The sequence below is a fragment of the Rhipicephalus microplus genome, chromosome 2 (genome assembly GCF_043290135.1).
Source record: "Rhipicephalus microplus isolate Deutch F79 chromosome 2, USDA_Rmic, whole genome shotgun sequence".
NCBI classification, from domain to species: domain Eukaryota; kingdom Metazoa; phylum Arthropoda; class Arachnida; order Ixodida; family Ixodidae; genus Rhipicephalus; species Rhipicephalus microplus.
In genome coordinates, this window is record NC_134701.1 from 224,363,382 (window position 1) to 224,384,832 (window position 21,451).

Sequence of the window (21,451 nt, forward strand, 5' to 3'; positions counted from 1 at the left end):
TTTTTGATAGTTTACACACATTTGCCAAGAATTACACCACTTCATGAGTTTCTCAATTTCTGTGTTAAGCTTAACTTGGTCTTCAACTGTGTGAATAAGTGAATACAACGCACAATCATCTGCATATAATCGTATTTTAACCCTGCAATTATCAACAATATCATTTATGAACACCAAAAACAACAACGGGCCAAGCACGGAGCCCTGGGGAACCCCTGAGCCAACAGGTAACATGTTTGATGGAGTGTCTTTAAAAACAACGTATTGCTGCCGGGATGTTAGATACGATTTAATCCAGCTACACAGTTTCCCGTTTTTTAATAATGTGTTCAATTTAATGAGCAATTTAGAATGGGAAATCTTGTCAAATGCTTTAGCAAAATCTAAAAAAATTACGTCTATCTGTTTTCTCTCATTAATAGCTGCGGCGAAGTCATGTGTCATTTCAACCAGTTGAGTTACAGTTATCCCATACCTATATATATATATATATATATATATATATATATATAGGTATGGGATATGGCACAACGGGAGCGTTGTCAACAAGGATAAATATATTTATTTCCCAACAGTTTCAGGAGGGGTCCTCCCTTCATCAGGGGATGAGTATATATATATATATATATATATATATATATATATATATATATATATATATATATATATATATATATATATATATATATATATATATATATATATGGTATTTTATATTTATTTTGGATACCTCACAATTTATGGTGTGCCAGAAATCTGTTAGTTTATCGTCAAAAGAAATCAAGCAGAACAAGAGTTGCCACATTCTAACAATTTTATATGGTGTCATTGATTATAATAAGCATGATTGTGCCTTATTTCATATTTCTTCGGCATAACTCCGAGAACCAGGTTCATTGCCCCTAGGCCTGCTACTATGTATAAGAGTATATATAAAGACAGACGTATAATGAAAATATTTATTCCAGGTTGTAAAAATATTTATAGAGTGTAATGGCCGGAGGCAGGGCACCGCAGATAGGTGCCAAGAGTTCAATGTAGTACAAGTCACTCGCTCACTGTAAAGCGTGCATTCACCCTTGCTACAATGCACAACAACAAAGCCAACTTGCAAAGAGACGTCTGCGAAAAGTTTTAATGAGCTAGGCTTCTAATACAAAATGAAAAAAAAAATGCAGTGCTTTTACGTGATTTGTAAAATGAGCTGCATTAATAGTGAGAATGAGACATGGTCATTCAGTGTACAGCGCCATGCTTTAGCTGTCTACCTGATAGAGTTCAGATGCCGGATTTGTATATAATTAACTAACTTTGACGCCTGACATCCTTCAAATGGGCCAATGGCTTCAATAAGCTAACCCAAATTCTGCAATGAAGCACACACACTTTAAGTTTAACTTTAAATTATTTATAACATTAAATCTTTTCGTGTGTGCTCTTAAGATTAGTAAACGGTCAGGTAGATTACTGTTGACCCTATAAATAGTGCTGATAGATGCTTTAGTTTTTCATGATCAAAGCGCTTTGGATAATCTCACGAGAAAAGAATCCCAGGTGGGATTTGACTTCGTGAAGTTTTGTTCAATTTTTCAAAAAAGTTTTATGAACGTCCTGCTCAAGCGGTCACTTCTTCCATCTGTGTGAAAAAAAAATTCGTACTGCGACAGCAGGCAAAAATAAATATGAATAATTACAAGTTAATAATTTTTAATTGACATCCTCACATTTATCTATGAAGCTCTGCTTAGGAACACAACTATGCGAATGATTTAGGACAATTTGCTTAGAGATTTTGCTTTGATCGCTAGTCTTATTCGAACTATGCGTAGAATTTTGAATGTTTCTAGCAGTTACAATGAAAAGTGCGAAATAAATACCTCATAAAATACCTCTACTGAAAAATATCACATGACACGTATGTCAAATCTGTATCATCTCGTATCACGTATGATTTATAGTTGCTCATACGAGATTAATAAATATGGGGCATATCTGTCATATCAAAATTTTTGATATGAATACCTCATATCACTCTAAGAAAATGCTTAATTCTATGAAATATCAGTGAACTAATTGACAAATTGACATTATAAAAATGTTGCCTTACAATATCGCTGACTGAGAAGTGGTGCGACTGGTTTACCAGCAGATATTTTCTGAAGAATATCAATGGGCGTTTTCTACTTCTTGACAAAATGATGCCATCACGATAAATTTATGCTTATATGAATAAAAATACCTTTAGCCAACTGAAGAGTGAAAAACAAGTTTGTTCTGCTATACAGATTTTTCAATGAAATGATCAAAATTATAGTCCTGATTGATCGTTAGCTGCTGATTCTAAAACAAGCTTGTTATTTTAGGATAAAATAAATGCCGACTTGTGCTGAAAACGTTGTCAGTAATCTTTTATGACATAAAAACCAAGATAATAATACTCTATTTGATTTTGGGTTTTGCGGGTCGTTTTCAATGTAGTGTGTTTTGCTTCCGTTATTCCAAGTCGTTTCAATCATGCCAATCAGCTGTGATACTCCGAAGGTATTCGATGAATGTTTGCAAAATGCCTCATGGGAACCTATAGTAAAATATGTTGTTTCAACAATATATTCTAAACAAAATATTCAACACGGCTGTGTTGCTGGGGGCTTATTAAAGACTAATGCCGAGGCAAGAAACAACTTTTTGCGGCGTCTGTCCTTTTGAGTATAGGATATTTTATTTTAGGTACCACACCTTCGAAGTGTGTCACCCTTTACCTGGAACCACTTGTAATATGTCCCTAACATGTCCCAGAGGAATATCGCAATAAAATGATAGAAAATCAAGATTTCGCATTCGCGATGTGCAGAATATTTACCAATGCAAATTATTATCCATGAACTTTACCAAGAACAGCTGGTGGTTGTATGATCAATTCGACAAACTGAGTTTTAATGAAAGAGAAAAGTGAGAGGAATTGGGTGAGGATTACTGGAGCATTCTTTATTATGTGTACGGTATGTACATTATGCTGGTTGACCAACAAGGATGCTATAGATGAAGATTGTAGTAATATGGTGAGAAGAAAAGTCGTTTGAAATGTTTACAGATATTAGTATTATCGACGCGGGTTCAAGTATAGCGTTCGAACGTCGTCACATTAAAGTAACAAAAAGACTGTCTTGCTCTAATTCTTCGCCTCAGTATTCCCGCTTGTAATTAGCCAGTATGACACAAACATGTATGGTATGTTACTGTGCAAACACTGTAGCTGCATGCTGTTATCTAGCGCAGCTTTTTTAGAAGTAGCCGTAAAATTATGCGGAATTATGGTGTTGTCAACTCTAATTCTAGAGCACTGCGATGTATGAGAAGGATAGCTGCCGCGGAAGTCTACAATATTATTGTTTGCGATTAGTATTTCGCAAGTCCCCGCATGAATTCGAAAATCAAAAGTTCAGGAAAAAATTGATTGAAATGTGGGATTTAACGTCCCAAAATCACGATATGGTTATAAGAGACGCAGTTCAGGGAAGAAGTTTTTTTTTTCATTTGTACTTCTTTCACTCAAGTTAACATCTAAAATGAGTAAATGTTAGAATGTTCAGAAAAAACAAATGGTGTTTAGATATGGTAAGCTAATTACGCTTCGAGCCAATCTGAAGAAAATGTGCCATTCAAGCCATTCAGAGAAAAGGAAAAAGCCTGATCAAGAATGTATGTAAAGACACAAGCGAAGGAAGGGCAGGGAAAACAAAAATGCTAAGCCGGAAAATGAAGTAATGACCAAACCAGCAGGATGTTGAGCGAAATATGAACCAGCAAAAAAAAAAAAAACCAGACAGGGAGATATGACCACCAATACAACAGTGAAATAACGAGCAAGGAAGTGAGCAAAAAAAAATAAAGTTGAAGAATGGAAACTGAAAGCTCTTGAACAGCGAGCCTCCTCCACCTAAGGCGTCAGCTAAACGGCCAGCGATCCACAAAGCATCTCTGGCTACCAAAACCATATTAGGGTTGGAGAACCCTCCTCTCCGGCGAGCTTTCCACTCCTATGGGGAAAGCCAGTCACGTCCTACTCTTTCCTCCTCTCACAATACCTTCTCCTCATAGACACACTCTCTCCTTCCTTCGCGGCCCTCTCCGACCAGCGCCTATTCTGGGGGCCCGCGCGAGGCATCTTGTGTGAGGCTTCCGCCGACCCAACAACCGCGCCTGGCGGGAAAACCGTGTAAGAACGCAACGGGCAAGAGCTGCCGCGAGCTTGGTTATTTCGGACGGTTCCAGTACGGCGCTGGACGACGACGGGCGCCCGGGTTTACTTTTGCTGCACCAACTGCTTGCTCCGTCCAGGCGTTTATGATGACGTCACCGCGGGCTTCGTTCGCTCAACCCTCCCTCCCTGCCCTACCCCCACGCAGCGTGAAATTCGCTGGTTGACGCAAGTTAGCCACTCTAACGTCAGCTGTGCTGTGGCTCGCGCTTTTTACTAAGGCCATGCGAAGTAATTCTTGGCTTTTTTTGTCTTTTTGGAAATGTCAGCTAGTAAGATTGAAACAATAACAAATTATGACCCAAGCATGAGTCAGCTGAACATAGTTGGTGCAAGTTGAGCTAAAGGTGGCACGAAAGTTGATCATATATGGTGGTCGTAACGCGCAATGAGCAAGCAAGACTGGTGACGTGCTCTGGATGCTCGTTGGGTGGCCTTTATGCAAAAGACCAAAAAAACTATCTCATCATCATCATCATCACCATCATCATCACCATCATCATCATCATCAACACCACCACCACCACCACCACCACCACCACCACCACCATCATCATCATCATCTCGTTTCGCTTGCTCTTCGAGAGACCGAGTTCACGCAGCAAAGTGTAGAAGGCTGTGCCAAGTTATCAAATAAACTGCCCAGAAACAAATTGAATCGCATACAAAACACGCTCGGTGGTTAGCGCCTGGTTTTCTTGGAAGACACTTCTGTCATCACTTTTACCATCGGAGCCATTTTGGCTTCTCTTTTTCCATAGGTTCAAGTGACCAGAAGCTCATGCCTTGCCTAGCGAGCGAAACACAATAACTCGGCCAGCGCGTGTTCTCTTTGTCCTCTGCTTCATCTTAGAAAAAAATCAATAAATAAATAGAGCTTGCGCTTGGTGACATACACTCGAGAAATGAAGATAGTCATAGTGCATTTTTTGTATAGCCAATAATTTCGCGATAAATAAGGCCTGCGGCCAGGACACCAAATGATGTTGACATGAAGGATGTACATTGTAGGCGTTTCTTCAGGCCTCTACCGTCTAAAAAAAAAAACAGAAACAAAAAAGAAGCACAGAATAGGTATATGAAGAGCAAAAAAGAAGAGGTGACCTTACTTTTAGAACCATGCTAACTGTGAACTTGCTAATTAACAGCGTCGCAATTAAAACATTTACAAGAAGAAGTGGGCGAATAGGCTGTTAATTAAGGCCTTGTCATACATCCAGGTAGGCCACAAGCTCGGTTGTTAGTCCAGCCTTGCTCACATAGTGCAAGCGGCCCACATTTTCTCCTTGTTTTTTTTTGTTGTTGTTTTGGTCTTCACATAACGCTGCTAAGAGTGGTGGGAGAGGGGAGGGTTAACCATGATGGTCTTGCATTTGATGCCTTCAACAAATATTCTTCTATACATCCTACAGATTAAACAAAATAATGAAATAAATTTGTGCAGCTGAGATCACTCTACGCGCAAAGAATTGAGCAGAACAATTTAGCAAACGACTAGAGTCGCTTGCTGCAGACGAAGAAATTTAGGCACAAAAAAAAAAAAAACCTCAGCATTTTTTATAAGCATTCGCTTATTTCACGATAACGCTCTAACATTGGACATTGTACGTTAGAGTAAACCTTAAGCCAAGCTTTGACAAAGGCACTACACCAAGCTCATTGATGAAAATAAGATGTTTAAACAAACAACAGCCATGTTGAGTGTTTGTTGTATAAACTCGAGCGAAAGGATGATTTAAGGTATGAAAGCAGCCCCCATGTTTGAAATGTGTTAATAATGTGGTTAACAATTCAGAATTCTAGGTACCCTACTATGGGAGAGCATAAAGCCGTCCCGGAGGCCTCTTAGTTGATGAGGCCAAAACACCCGTTTACAGAAATGTATTGTCACAAACGTCAATAACACTCAACAAAATATCTTTTTCTTGGACATACAATAACGATGATGACAAAACAGACGTCATTTACATGAACATGAACATGAGATGACGTTGAAAGAACATGTGGATTCGATGGTTCGCACAAACACAACCACACAAATAAGCGTAGGCAAGATAGGGCCGAATGTACAAACATGTACTTCGGTTTCGTTGCATTGACTTTTTACCGAGGCTTCTATTTGTGCCTATTGGTTTGCGATTAGCTGAGCATAACGTTTCTGCGTAAAAGACACGGTAGAAGAAGAGAGCACCTTTTGTGTTACATCATTTCTTCTTGTGTCTGTGTCCTTTATGTGCAAGTTTATACTCACTATTGTTTAAAACATGCACTACGAACCACGTAAAAATAAACACGGAATACTTTGACAGGAAGCCTGATACAAGGAATGTTGCGCTTCTGTACAGCATTGTCTTTATTGGGGCATCTGGTCAGTTGACTCAGTCTCCGGTATACTTTTTGGGACAAATAATGAGCTGTAAAAAGGAGAGAAGCATGTCATTTGCATGCAGCAGATCACAAGATAACGTCAGGTGGCTGAGTTTTAGTTAAGAATTATATGAACAAGAACGTCAGCATACACTTAGGTGCATCTGCGCGCTTCATGATGCTGTAATATCTAATCGTGTCGGAATGACAAATGTGCCATGCTTTTAATGGTGTGGGGCTAAAATGTTTGGCATAGACTCAAGGACAACCTTGTTTTAATTTTATAGGAAACATTTGCCTTCTGATGACGTTTGGACGAAATGGCAAGGCAGCCACTTATCCGTCTTTTTCGAAAGTAACGGCCGGTCTTTTACCGCGTGAATGACATTTTTACACGACCGCTTGAGACCAGGAGTTGAAGCCAGCCCGTTGTACTGTAAACAAATTCCAGCCAATGTCCAGCGGATAGAAAAAAAAAGACCACTCAAACGAAACCAGAGACACAGCTAAGAAGCACGGAGGTCAATCGGAGAACGGGCAAAAGAAGCGGCGTGCGTTGGCATCCTAGACTCCAGAAGCGCTCAGCACTGGGCTTTCCAAAACGCTGGCACACGTTATGCACGCACCCGCCTCCGGTGTGCAGCTCTCTCCCCCTCAGACGGCCCGGGGCGCTGGTTCCTATTTCTGAGCCTACTGTACAAGTTTGCTTGCTTTTGCGTTTCTACTGCTTCTCTCTTGGCTGTTCGTTTCGAGAAAGGAGAGGGAGGGTGTAGGTATACACGCTTCACCAGGACTGACTCTCTCCTTCCTAAGACATGGTGGTGGTGAGAGAGAAAGAGAGCATGACTTTCGTTGGCTTGTTTCTTGGACAGCAGGATATTCGTTTTTCTCTCTCTTTTGTTTTGCACTCGGGGTGTTTTTTCTTTTTTACCCGGAGGATCTAGAGGAGGAGAGAGCGGGTGATAGCGAAGGGTCGGCGCAGTCTCGGGAGCGGCTGTGGGAGCGCAAGGATCGTACTACAGTGGTGTGTGCTCGCCTGGGCTTCGGCTGCTCACAGCTCGACGCCACTCGACCATCGGGACGCCTCGACCGCCGTTCCTCTTCCCTAACACCGAGGCCAGGTGAGACGCTGACTGTGCCGGATTCGCGTTGGTCATCGCCGTCAACCGTACTGCTGACGCTCGAGTCCGAGTTGTGCCGGATCGCTACGGCCCCTGACTTGTGGGTCTCGTCTCCCTTCTCGATTTTTACGTGGTGTGCTCTTCTACGGGGCAAAGGAACGCTCGCTCTGCCGCTGAGTTGGAGAGAAAACAAAAGTAACTTCGGCTGCAATAGATTGGACGTGAACGTGATGTTACCTACTTGTTTTTATACGTAGCGTAGGCGTGTATACACAGTGAGGTAACCGTCTCATTTGGTACCATTGCTACACGAAAGAGAAACGTGCTGTTTAACCATGGGGCTGTCAGTCCAAATACGACGAGGTTAATCGTTGCTTGCTAAAATGCGATGCTATGACTTCATGTACTTTTTCGCTATTATATAAACACGGACAATTTTTCGTTAGCACATATATTTCTTAGTATATACGAAGAAGATGGTAATTTAGAGGGAGGAGAAAGCTAATCATGTTTTCGTTCCTCCGGAAGGTCTTGAACTTTGCAGGTTTTTTATAGTGAACAAAAGGTTATGAAAGCAGTGTTTTTAACGTTTAATTAATAAACATATTTCTCAGTTTTATAATTGGGAACATTTTTGTAAGAACTGGTGGTAAAGACAAAACACGTTGGATTGAAAAGTTCAAAGGAGGCACCGCGTGTTGACGAAATTTCATTGAAGCTGAAATTTTACAAATCAAAATTTTCAGAGCACTTGGACTAAAGTTTGCGTAGTAAATTTCACCGTGATATGCCACAGGTTGGACGTTTGGGCCGTATCAAGAGAGAAAGAGAGAGCGAAATATTTTAATGAAGTGCTGGGGATGTTTGTCTGGCTTTTCAGCTGGCATGCCATGCCAGGTGCTGGCTGAAGAGTATAATATATACAGTGATAAACACATAACGCAGCAAGCGATCATACAAGACCAGAATACCGAAAGTTCCCGTGTTTGCTTACGTATATTGAATAACGCCTGTTCCCAAAATACTCAGTTTACTAGTTCGTTAAATTGTGCAAGAGTATCTTACCTAACAGAGAACTTGCGAAAAGAAGTATAGTAACGGAACAAGTCTTTTCTTCTTAGCTCGCTCACATTAAATTGCATTGTGAACGTTTTTTATGATCGTGATTATTGATTTAGTCTACCCGGTTTTTTTGTGAGGTGAATAAGCCGTAGTACGAGCTGTTAAAGTACTTTATTTGCGCTGCGTACAAGTCAACGTTTAGTGCACTTTGGCGGCTGCATCATATGCAAGAAAAAAGTAGGTTATGTGGTATAATTTGTAAATATCAAGACAACTAGGTACCGCTCAACCATTATATACTTCGTTAACGCTTACCAGCGACATTCACTTGACCATTGTTCTTGACATTTGAAATTCTGTTACACCCATTGAATCTATGCTGTTACAAAGTAACAAAAAATTCATAACAGTATCTTTGGACTAAGCATACAATTGTTTATTTCTTGCTCTTTCTAACAAAAATCCAAGAAGCTGCTAAGAACTAACTAACGTTTACTGGCAATATTCACAAAAGGAGGGCCAATCAACTAAATTGTGCGCTAAGTTGGGGACCTGCGGTTGAAAAGTTCATACATTAGGCAATAGTTTATTGTTTTGCTGATAGTGTTCCATTCAGTGAATACTTGAAAACCAGTGGTGTTACATCTACTGTGAACGTACACGTGTGCGGGCTTCAATCTTTGAGGAGCAGTATTACTCGCGTTCTCGAAGTACTCTGGTAATACGAAAAACCAAGGATTTGCAATGTGCAAATGATTTGCTCCTCTAGCGCGTCACCACTTTACTTAAAATTCAAACTACAATTTCCTACTTACATTAGCTCACTTTACAATTGTATCGAAGTTAACCTAAACGCATTAGGTAAGTAGCAAAAACTGTGGTAATTATTTATCTGAAGACAAGATTCATAATGTGATTTTCATTGCCACCACAACCTATATTCTTTTCGAAAGCATACTTTCAAAAACGAAGATAAATAGAGATAGCAAAAATAAAAAAAACAAGAAATTTATGCGATCCCAGTGTCTAGCAATCTTTAGATCGTAGACATCCTTCTTGTATGCACGAAGAATGGACTGTTTATGGAAGCGCCACTCACTTGGAGGCTATGTCATCATAGGGTGTGGTCAATAACCTTTGTTGAGAGTTTCTGGATTTCAAGAACGCGGTTGGTCGCCTTCATTTGAGATGCACAGGTACAAAATTTTATCACACCCAGTTACTTCACGTTGTCCTCGTTTTCTTTTCATTAGGAGAAAGAAGAACACACCACACGTTTTGAAAAATAGACGTTCCCGTTTGTTCTCACGAAAATTACTTTGAAATACGAAAGCCGCATAGAAGTGCTTTGAATAGATACATGTGAAGGCTAACAGAATCCACACACGGTATTCCATAGTGCTAACTTACATTTGCTGAATAAAGCAGCCTTATAACTTTTGTATTAGTTGCTTTATATGCACTTAAGTATACAAGAATGTACTGAAATGTTTGCGTTGTGCCTACTTCATGGTACGATAGCCTAATAACACCCTAAAATTGAGATTATTCAACAGTTTTTTGCATGCTGTCCACTACACGAATAACATAAGTTAGCCCAGAAGATCAAGCCAATTTATTATTATGAACATGAGTAGTGGTTCTTAGAAGTCGCAACAGTCACTGCGCATAAAAGTTCTATTCTGAATGTAATTTTGTAGCAAAATATTTTTAACTGACCCATTTATTTTTAAAAATCTTCAAATTTTTCAAGTTTTGATTCCAGCATTGTTTAATGTTTAGAAAATCAATGGTTTAAGAAAGTTTCAAGGCTCAATTATTTACTATATGTTAGGATTGCTGTTGCATGACGGAAGTTTTACGCAGCAAAAGAACGTTAAATAAACCATGAGGACAGTCTAGAAACATACGTGGGTTTTAAACCTGAAATTGTGATCAAGCGGAGCAAACAGAAGATGAACAAAAAATTATTTAGATAAATTGCAGTTGTTCCAGCATCATGTCTTTATTATATGCCTTTAAAGCTATAAAAATATGACCACTTCTAACGAAACAATGAACTATAGCTTGAGGGGGTGGGAGACAGGAGAATAGCCTGACAGCAAGCGCTATGTGAAAGAGACGAAACCCGTATGAAAACAAAAAAAAAAGCTCACCAATATAATAAATGAAATACACCCTGCAACACATGCTTATGAATACTGTTTCAACAATGGCATTCCGATATCACGTGCATTGTATTTTAAGGACGAGACATTTAACGTATAGGAAGTGCTCTTGTAGCATAATTTGTTTGACGGGGTTCTGTGTGATACCTTTATCAAGGTCACTTTCATCTGTCCTTTCCCCAAGTGTTTTGAAACAAACTTGCTTGCTCGTTACCATTACAAAACACCCATTTGCAAGACACGTTTCAACTGTTTTTCGTGGGTTTACCTCCGCGTATTTCCCATTTTTTTTTCGAGAAACCGTACTCTAGGATAAGCTAAGACTGTGACAGTAGACACAGTTCACGTACAGCACTTGCACCGCATTTCAGTCATGGCTGCTTCGTCAGATTTGTCGCATGCTGTCGCCACCGACATTTTTCCTTCTCTTTCATTCTCTCTAATTTTGATACATCCCCTCTTCCCGTCTTAAGTACCGTGTAGCGAATCGAAGGCTTTCTCTTGCTAATTATTTTCATTTTTTTCAACTTTTTCTCTCCCACTTCTCTGTCCCTTGTCAACATTCTAACAAATACTTTGAACTGAGACACTGTTGCAACCAAAAGCTGAAACGCCAGTAGCAACCACAAGCTGTCAATTTCGCAAGAAAGAAAGAAGAGCTTCTTTTGCCACTAGGAAGGTCAACACGGTGGAAAACCTCCGAAAATATCTATAAAGCTAACATAACTGGCGGTGAAACTCGACCACCGTGTCAACCAATAAGTGCCACCTAGAGAGGATCAGAGAAGCCAAGGGTTTCACCCCCTCAGGAGCACCGAGCACTTGGCTTAGAGTCCGTCATCATCGACCCACGCTCGTAGGAACCGAGCAGGCCGTTCGGAAAAGCAGGCTACACGAAAGAGTGTGTGAGTGGGGGAGAGGAGAGTGAGAGAGGTATACGAGTAAAGCGGCGGCGGCAGCGGGGCGGGTGGCGCCGTCAGAGCTTGTGCCCGAGGGCACCGTGAGGCCCAGAATAGCCCCGACGCACCAACGCTAGCGGCCCGCTAGTGGGACGTCCCGGATCGGAACACCCTTTATGGACGCGGTGTCTCGTTCCTTCGCTCGGCCTCCGAAACGCTGTGTTTCTCGTGGCCGGCGATGTGACGGCTACGCCCACAACTTTGTCCTTGTTTTGCGACCCGTATTTCAGGTGTACCGCTCACGTTAGTATTTGCCTCGAAAACAAGCGTCTTCTACGACGTCGTGGTCACCGACTCACAAGCCCAATTCCTTCACCCACCTTGCGAAAAAAACAAATGAAAACAAAACAAAAACTATGAACGTGCCAATTTTGGGTTATTCTTTTTTCCGCAAAAATAATAAAAGACGTATAAAACGTAAATGCGAATGTACCAGTAGGACGAAGGAGAGGGTATACAACGCTCTTGTGCACTGATGATGGCTGTATACTTCGGAGAGTCTTGAAATGTGTCTCTCATTGTATTCGCGTAACAAAAAAAAAAAGGCTGATATCTCCGTCATAAAGATCGGTATAGCACGAAAATGAAACGTGTCTTCATAAAAGTAGGGCTTATGGGGTAGTAACATATGACCGCTTGAACATTTTCTATTGGCATTTCGCAGCTATAGCACTGTTTGACGTGGACACAGCCTCATCGACGCCTCATGACAGGTATCCATAACGACGGCTACCACATATGGTCATGATATAACCATTGTGGGAAGTGAAGTATTTAGCACGAGCCGGGAAACAGCCTATCGGGAAACCAGGGACACACTTGGCACTGCTACTCAATGTGCGCGTCTTCAAAGATCGTCAGTGATGGAGAAAAACAACACAGTGTGCGCTCCAGTAACGTACGCCAGCGACCACGCATACTACACTTCAGCAACGCGGGACGCAGGGCTTCTTAGCTACAGCAACGAATGCGCGTACACGTTCCACGTGATGATGATCTCAGTTCTCCTGCATCAAAGCACAATCGCCCGTGTATTTTATCGCCTTGTTGCAGTGCTAACTGAACAAGATTCAATAAATAAGCCGGTGCTATCACACGGAATCTAGTGGGCGACGAAACATCGTTGGTGTATGTGGAAGCTGCACGATTTCAAAAAGAGCTGTCACACGCTAACACGAAGCGAAAGGCAAAGAACGTAACTTCGCCGGCGAATCTCCGAAGACTGTGTGCCACCGCTCAATTCAGGACGCCATGCTTTATCTGGGTCATGCAGCATTACTTCTCTTAAGCCCTCACAGGTGACAGCACCACGCCACTTCGCCAACAGAGAGCACAGAGCGAGAGAGAACGTGTGAAAGACATAAGACACGTTTCAGCGAAACCCATCAATCGCCTCAATCGCTCAGTCTGTACAGCATCGGGGGCTTTTCGTCGTTTCCCAAGAAGTCGGACGCGCGACGGGAGAACTTTTCTTGGATGTTTTTTTCTTTGTAATTTGCTAGCGTTAATTGTACTACGTAATATCTGCGACGTAAATACGTCTCTGAAGTCTTAGAGTGCCCCGGCATAAACACTTTCGTGTTAAGAGAAAGTAATAGTTTGCCATGTTATTGCGCATCGATGTTGTTCAGTGGTCGCAGGGATCAGCTTAAGTGATTTAACCTTGTAATAGTGCACGAACATAAAAAAAAACTTATTAGCAGTACATAATATGCGCTTACTATAATTACATGTAGCTTTCTCTCTAACGTTTTCAAGTAACGCGAACGTAAAAGCTTAAGTCTCTCAGCAAGCTGCGCAAACCCCTTCATGATGGACGTTAATACACGTTCTCACATGTTGACCACAAAAGAAAAGAGATATTGAAGTTCAGGTAGAATCAAACAGTCTCAATCACAGAAATTGCCGGCAATATAGTTTCTATACAAATGAACACTTGTGCATACTTTGTGAAGACCAGACGGTGACTACAGGCATATCGTGCTTTGATTAGTACTGTTTGTACCGATGCTTCCTTTCGATAAAAGAGAATGTATTATTGTGTTTCCGTTTTCTAACAACAGAGTATGATAACCTTCGCGATGCAAAGACCTGAGTGGCGGCGCCGGGTGCCACATTTAAGCGTACGCGCTTGGTGCAGCGTCTGGTTACAATTGCTGAAATCGCTTTTCACCAAATACTTGTACCTATTACATGACAAATTGTAAACCAGTTTGAATCCTTAAGGATGCTTTGCGTGTCTATAACTAACACCATGCGATAAGGGTGTTCTGACTAACCAAAACACCCCTGTTTTGGGTGTTTTGAAAAACCGAAACACATAGGACTTCGTTCGAACACAAGTACTGCACTTCATAGCTCAAGAAAGGGTTGAGTTTTACTAAAAAAACAACACAATAATTAGTCATGTCCAGCCAATGAGAGCATCAATTCACTCTTTTCGCTTTGTATGGGAGGTACAATCAACATATTGTCACGTGGGTGGGTATGGTTAACTTTATTGCGGCCTAACGGGCAACGACTGAATTCACAAAACTTCACGCTTTTTTTAGTGATCGCTCTTTTTTATTGGCTGCAGTACAACAATGGCGGTGAGCGCAGTTGTCACCCGTCAAAATTTGATCGGCGGCCGAAGTGTGTCGGGTTTTTTTAAGTTATTCATTGAACGAAGTTTTTGACGTTGGCTGGCCAGTTAAGTTAAGTCCAGCATCAGAATTAGTTAAAGTTTTATCTTGCGAGGAACACTAACGCAAGACGTTTCCGTGGGCTACGGGCCCTGTTAAGCGCGTCAGCTTAATTACAGCAAGACAAAATGCTCGCAGGAACAACCATAGTGGTGAGCACGATCATGGCAGTTTCTTTTTCGGCAAGCACGCGTATGCTGAGTATACGGGCTTTACCTAACAATCAAGCGTGATCACTGCTACACTCACAATGTCCAGAATGTATACGTGTATACGTCTATTCACGTCGCCGATGAAAAATGACGATATTCAACAAGGTTCCAATACATGAAAGCATCGCCTGACAACACGCGCGAGAATTTCAGCTGGCTAAGCGCGGTCACTTTGAAAAATGAAGTGTGACACTCTCACTACTACAATTGAGATAGTTTTACTGGCATAATGTGCTAACTCACCTTGTGCTCCTCCTCTTTCAGAAGGCACCACTAAACCAGCAAGATGACGGAAGCAGAGATGCTTATGGAGGTAAGTATTGCTTTTAAAATAGCCGGTATTTAGGAAAATAAATTTTAAACTATTAGAAATCTCCTTATTAGCTTGCATCCAGAATAGTTCCACGCACTGAGTTTTACGTCTCTACAATAGTGAAAAGATTCTGTTCCATTCATATCAATTTTTGCAAATATGAATGACTAAACCATATCTAATTCAGTGGAGGAGGCTATGCTTATGTACGAAACTTGTTTATACTAGTGTTGTTTCAACATGCGGTCAAACTAGAGATAAATAAATTGCTAATTGGATAAACTGAACCATTTTCATGGTCAATATGGTTTGACTTAAGAATATTGCGTGTGACTGCAACCAAACCATTAGGTCAAGGTACTGCGATGCTGTGCGGGTCATCCGACAAGCCACGCTTCAGGACCAAAATCAAAAGTACAACTTTTATTTTCCCGAAATTATTACAACCAAAAACTGCTTGCGCGCGCACTTCGAGCCTATGATTTCATTCTTTTCATTATCAAGCAAAACGTTACATACTGAAAAATAAATAAATTCATTATTGCATACTACTTGCAATTAGTGACAAACTCACACAAGACAACGCATTGCTTCATTTTCCTTTTTGAAATGTATTATTGAGTGCCTTGAAGTTATGCACTGTGAATTTGACACATATACAGACACTGCATCATAATACGCGCCTGACGGGTATATAAACACTTTAGCATGTTGTTGCGAGACCACGCGAGCAGTGTAATTTCCAGTTTCATGGAGTTGTTCCGTGCTATTTAGAGAGTTAACATAATGCGCCGTGCATATTGTACTTCAGTTTGTAAATAAGCAAAACAGTACACCACTCTGGCTTAAAAGAAACAGCAGCTTCAACTTGTGCGTAAACTAGACATCTTCACATGACGTCTAGGTATATGATAAAACTGTCCTTAAGTGCTTTAAGAAGGCTTCAAATCGTTTCTGCAAAGGATTGTACTAGAATTTACATTGAAATTGTAGTTCGTTTTGTGGTCTTTTTACAGTTTCTTTTGCTTCCCGTATTGACATTCTACCCATTGGGTGATGCGTTATAAGCCAGTGGTAGCAGATGCGACTATAGCTGCACTAGTTGAATGTTATCATGCATCCGACAGGATTTCCTCCTGCTGCTAGTACAATGCACGCACCTAATCTCTCCCAGTCATCGTTTGCGTAACCCTTACGATCCCCTTAGTGTACTGTAGAATCCACTGGATAAACCGGCAGTGCTGAGAACTTGATAATTTTCTTGGAATCAGAAACCAACACTGAACCAGTAGAATATTGCTGCAATTCTTTTGCAGCAGTCTTTGTGCTCCGATGGCTTGTTGCCAAGTGATCATACAATAGTGGTTAGAGGTGAAAAGTTGTGGAATTCTTCATGCGGATTTTTTAAAGCCCTATATTTCAAACCACAATGGTGAAACACACGAAATAATAGCCCCCACCCCCCGTAGCTACAGAATAAGGTCAACATATCCTGTTGATTGAATAAAAAAAGCTGTAAAATACGTGTATAAGTGATACTGTTCGCCGAACTCCGCAGGTTTATTGTCTGATTTATATATGAGAGTGTTAGAACCCTTGCAGCTGCTGCGTTGCCACACGCGGCTCCATTGCGCGTTGCTGTGACAAGTTAAGGTGTACAAAATCAACCGGAAAATTCCATGAAAACCTTCTCGCATTACCAATAGAAACGATAGCTTGTGAACAACTTCAAAACTTCTTCGGTGGTGTTCTATTTCCGCCTGCTATATTGAATACAGTAATTAGACACTGCTTTTTATAAATGTGTCATTATGCTTCTAATCTACTTTTTTTTTTCGGCAGTCAGTGTAATAAAAACACCTTATGTTTCCCAGTAACTGTTTGCGTAACCGTGTCGGTCGTCTAAGTGCACTGTAGAAGTCATTGCGTAACTTGGCAGGTCAGAGAATTCGATCACTTTTGATAGAAATGAAATAAAGCAGGGACTCAGTAGAATTTTGCTGCAATTATGTTTCAGCTAACGTTGCGATCTGAGAGCACATAGCCCAGTAATCATACAGCAGTTGTTAGAGGTGACAAATTATGAGTTTGTTCGTTTGTGAATTTTTGAAGCAATATATTTTGGAACTGAATGGTATTACGCACAAAATAATTGTCTTTTCACCCTGAACTACCTTCAGGGTAAGGTGAATATAATAGTTTGATTGATAAAAAAAAGGCTTCAGAGATAGCTGTACACGCGATAGCATTCACCCAACTCAGGAAGTTAGTTATGGGATGTAGTTGTACCTGATGGTGTTACAACGCTTGCAGCTGCTGTGTTGTCACACGGAATGCTACTGCGCCTTGTTGTGACGAGTAGAGGTGCACACAACTAGCCAGAAAATTTCGTGTAGACCTACTCGCATTACCAATGGAAGAGATAACTTGTAAACAACTTCAAAACTGGTGTAGCCGTGTTCTGTTCCCGCCTGATGAATAGAGTGCAGCCATCAGACCCTCTGTTTATAGTGGTCTTAAGTTTCTAACCGATACGGTTTTTATGACAGGGTACACCGTTCGTGCGGCTTGTATACACACTGAGGCTAGTTCAGTAGCAATAAGGAGTTCCATTTCGCGGTGTTTGCAGGAGAAGCTCCGCAAGAAGAAAGAGGAGGAGGAGGAGATGTGGGCCGAATACTTGGAACAACGAAAGAAACAACGTGCCAAGGAAGAAGAGGAACTGCGGAAACTAAAAGAACGACAGGTGAGGGAAGCATACCTGTGACCTCATGTTTTTCAGACATCTCTCAAACGAGTTATGAAATTCTTGTGGCTTCACGAACAACGACCTAGAAAGAGGCTTGTACAGACAACAAGCGACTGCATTATTTCTCGATCGCACGGGCTTGTGGTTTATTTTCGAGTGACGTAACACTTTCTAGCTGGAGCTGCTTGCCGTCTACATCGCTGCGTATTTCGATTTAAGATGACCTTTCTTCTGTGAAGCAGTATATCAGTGATCAAATACAAGTTATTATGTGCTTCAGTACGCTGTGCTCAGGCACAGCGTACTGATGTGTACAGATGACTGAGCTAATTTGGCACGGATCGAAGGTGAAAAAAGGTAGACTTGTAGATACGGTCACAAGAGAAGAAATCGGGACAGTGGTGTTTGAGTTGTCTTGATTTCTTTTCCGGTATTCATGTTAGCACGCATACCCCGTTTTGTCCGGAGACAGGTTCGACTCATTTTATTTGCATCAGTATTACATAAAGCGTCATTTTGAGGATTATATTAAAAACAAACAAGACATGCGTCGAGAGATAGCCTATGGCTAAGCACGCAAAGTGATACGTTAACATGAGTTGTGAATCGGAACTCAAGTGAAGCCAAAAGAATCTGCATATATTTTTCATGCTCATTTACGTTGTGCATAGCGGCAATCCCTGTGATTAAGAGTAAGGAGGTTACAGATATAGTAGGCAGTGCACGAGGAGTGAATACTCTGAATATAAATAGTTGGGGCGAGAATGATGTGCCCACGCCAAGCACTGCGACTGTCACGCGCTGTCTGTCTGGTGATGTGCCCGGGAAGTTGTGCACGAAGGTGTGCTTGATTTAGAACTCCATCACTTGTATGCGCACGTGCGGATGTTGGTCTGGTTTCAGAATCAGTACAGTTATTTTTCTGGTATTTTCATTCTTCCTGTCAAAGCCTGTTGGTCTATATCACTGCTATAGAACCAAATGTGCGCAATACTAGGCTAGACGTTTAGAGCTTCACTACACAAACAATCCTAATTACAACGTCAATCTTTCTACTCTGAGAGAAGTACCGGTAGTAACATATATAGCATACAGGAGAAAAAATGAAAGCATTTTGAATGCGGATAATGTAACCACATGAACTAACATGCGGGAATTTACGAACCGAGAGCTAGGATATTCTGCGAGATTAATCTGGCAGCGACTGCGAGAGGCTGGATGACCACTAAACATTTGTATCGCTTATTTAACGCGATATTTGATAACTAGGTTGATCCTAATATGAATTAGCTCGTAACAGTGCTTATAAATACTGCATTTAACGTCACTATGACAATAAAATACTTTTTTTTCTCAGTAGTGGCTTCAAATGCTGAGAATACATAAGCATGAGAACTCAAGTAGGATAATATTCTCGGCGTGGAAGCTTAGTTGCTACGATAACGAAGCGACTTACCCTCGTCGTCTATGCATCTACATCAATCCACATAAAGCTTGCAATCTGTGCTCTTCCTCGATGTCTTCAACCTACAAGTGCACAGATACACAATCACAAACATTTGTTTAAAACGACCTTCAATATAGAAGAGGAATGTTGGTGCATTGCAAGAAGGCTAGGCCTTGTTTAATTGGCTTTTATGTTGAGGTACTTTAAATCTGCGATTCCATTGCTTTCTATTCATTGTTGGAACGAACGTTTGAGCAAATTTGTCTTGTGATACGCCTTGTTTAGCATAAGCAACTGTACATGCCCCGCTAAGGCTGATAAGGAAAAATCTCCTGCTTCAGAAACGAAAATAGGGAAATCTTCCGGCTGTTTATTGGCTAGTATTCGCAATTACAAGCCACGTGTGGCGGAATCAGTAGAGGGAATAGCGATAAATATACCTTTACTAAAAATAATAACACTATTGTGGCTCACAATCGGTGATGATCTTCTTTGCAGCGACATAATCTGCTGACCCAGTTTCAGGGCAAACGTTTACACAGAGAAGTTATTCGACAACCACGGAAGCGAATTTCTACGTCTCAGGCCATTTCATTGGTCTTAAAGTAGAGGCGCTATCAGCTGGATTCTCAGGATCGTGGGAGTGAGAAAAAAAGCGGGAGAATCTTCTCGCCTATAAATGCCCTAGCTTCGAGCGCGCATTGTTTGAGGCCGCAGAAGAGGGAGAATCCATTAGGGTGCACGACGTCGATGCCTATCACATTCACCGACACTGCCCTCCCCCTTTTTTTTTTCATCGCAGGCGAAAAGAAAAGCCCAGCGAGCCGAACAAGAGGCGAAGTTGATGGAGTTCAAGAAGAAACAAGAAGAGCAAAGAATCAAAGAAATGGTACGTACGAGTTGGCGTACTCGTCAGTCATTGCCACTTCCGGTCATTGCACTTTTTTGCAGCATGGAGGTGCCGCTGATTTGCAATAAACTGAGCCATGCCCAAAACTTTTCGAAAATTCCCCCACTTTCAATATTCAAAGACTGATTTGTACGTTTTGGAGACCAGAGAAGTTATAGAACCGGAAAAGATGCCTCGTTTGTTGTTTAAATGCTGTACTAGGCTCAGAGAAAAAGAAGAAAATTAACTTAGGTGTGTACTTGAAGAATGTGCGGTGCAAATGAAGCCTAAAGCATTGGAATTTCATGCTGCGACATTTCAACATCCTAGCAACGCGGTAGTAGATGTTAAATACGAAATTGCACCTGACAGCTGAGAAAAAGTGCATGTCAACAGGTTCGGAGAAAGAAATTACTACCACTCGTGTAAAGGCAAGCTTTATAATTTAGCAAATAAATAAATAAATAAATAAATAAATAATTAAATAAATAAATAAATAAATAAATAAATAAATAAATAAATAAATACACGCTATACCGTTTAAGGAAACCATGTGTACATGCGAAGCAGCGGATGCTCACACTGGCAGCAGCAATGAGGCCGGCGGTAAACATAGCGTTGCGCATGGGAGACACCTTGGGAGGCACAAAGTAAGCAGTTATGAATCAGTGCTTTCTACTAGAACATGCCAAACACTGGTGATGGGCAATGAGAGACAGAAAGCTCCGATTGGACACAGAGACACACAGTACGCTTTTAGTTAAAGCACGCGCTGCGAATTTTTATTGTTCAACAACACAAAGGAGAAATCTCCCGCCGGCACTACCTTGTAGGTCAAGATCTGGTGCCCATATACACGGGGTGGCCTGTGAACAGATGTGCTGTGCGAGCAGTCAGTGTTTAGAATAAATAAACTCGCCAGCAGACACTGCCTACGTCGGCTTTGCGAGGCGAGAGTTAGGGGGAGCGTAAGAGAGGAGGAGGAAGGGGCGCATGTGCAATGGGGTCATAAACGCCGTGGGTAGGCATGTTTAGAGTACAGGGAGGGAGAGTGAGCGTTGGCTAGCAGACGCTGCCTGCGTGGGCGTTGCGAAGCGAGAGAGGGGGAGGGACGCGAATGCGCAGTAAGGGTGATACGCCGCACACAGGATTGAGCTCGACCCTAAGAAGCTCCGCATCTAAATATTAACCATAGCTCTCCCATAAAGCGATGTATGTTTTG

At 41.4% G+C, this 21,451-nt stretch overlaps 1 protein-coding gene across 3 annotated transcripts in view; it reads left to right on the forward strand.

The window, feature by feature from the left end:
- The first annotated feature begins 7,590 nt into the window (after positions 1-7,590).
- The window catches only part of up (Troponin T, skeletal muscle), a 33,251-nt gene continuing 19,390 nt past the window's right edge, over positions 7,591-21,451 (forward strand). For 2 of the 3 annotated variants that reach the window (XM_075876463.1, XM_037421514.2), the window contains exons 1-4: positions 7,591-7,746; positions 15,096-15,144; positions 17,774-17,890; positions 20,143-20,229. In XM_075876463.1, the coding sequence (XP_075732578.1) occupies positions 15,118-15,144; positions 17,774-17,890; positions 20,143-20,229 (231 nt within the window). In that variant the 5' untranslated portion in view covers positions 7,591-7,746; positions 15,096-15,117. Of the gene's footprint in view, positions 7,847-15,095; positions 15,145-17,773; positions 17,891-20,142; positions 20,230-21,451 lie in introns of all 3 variants that reach the window. The other variant, XM_075876458.1, reaches the window with a different exon arrangement.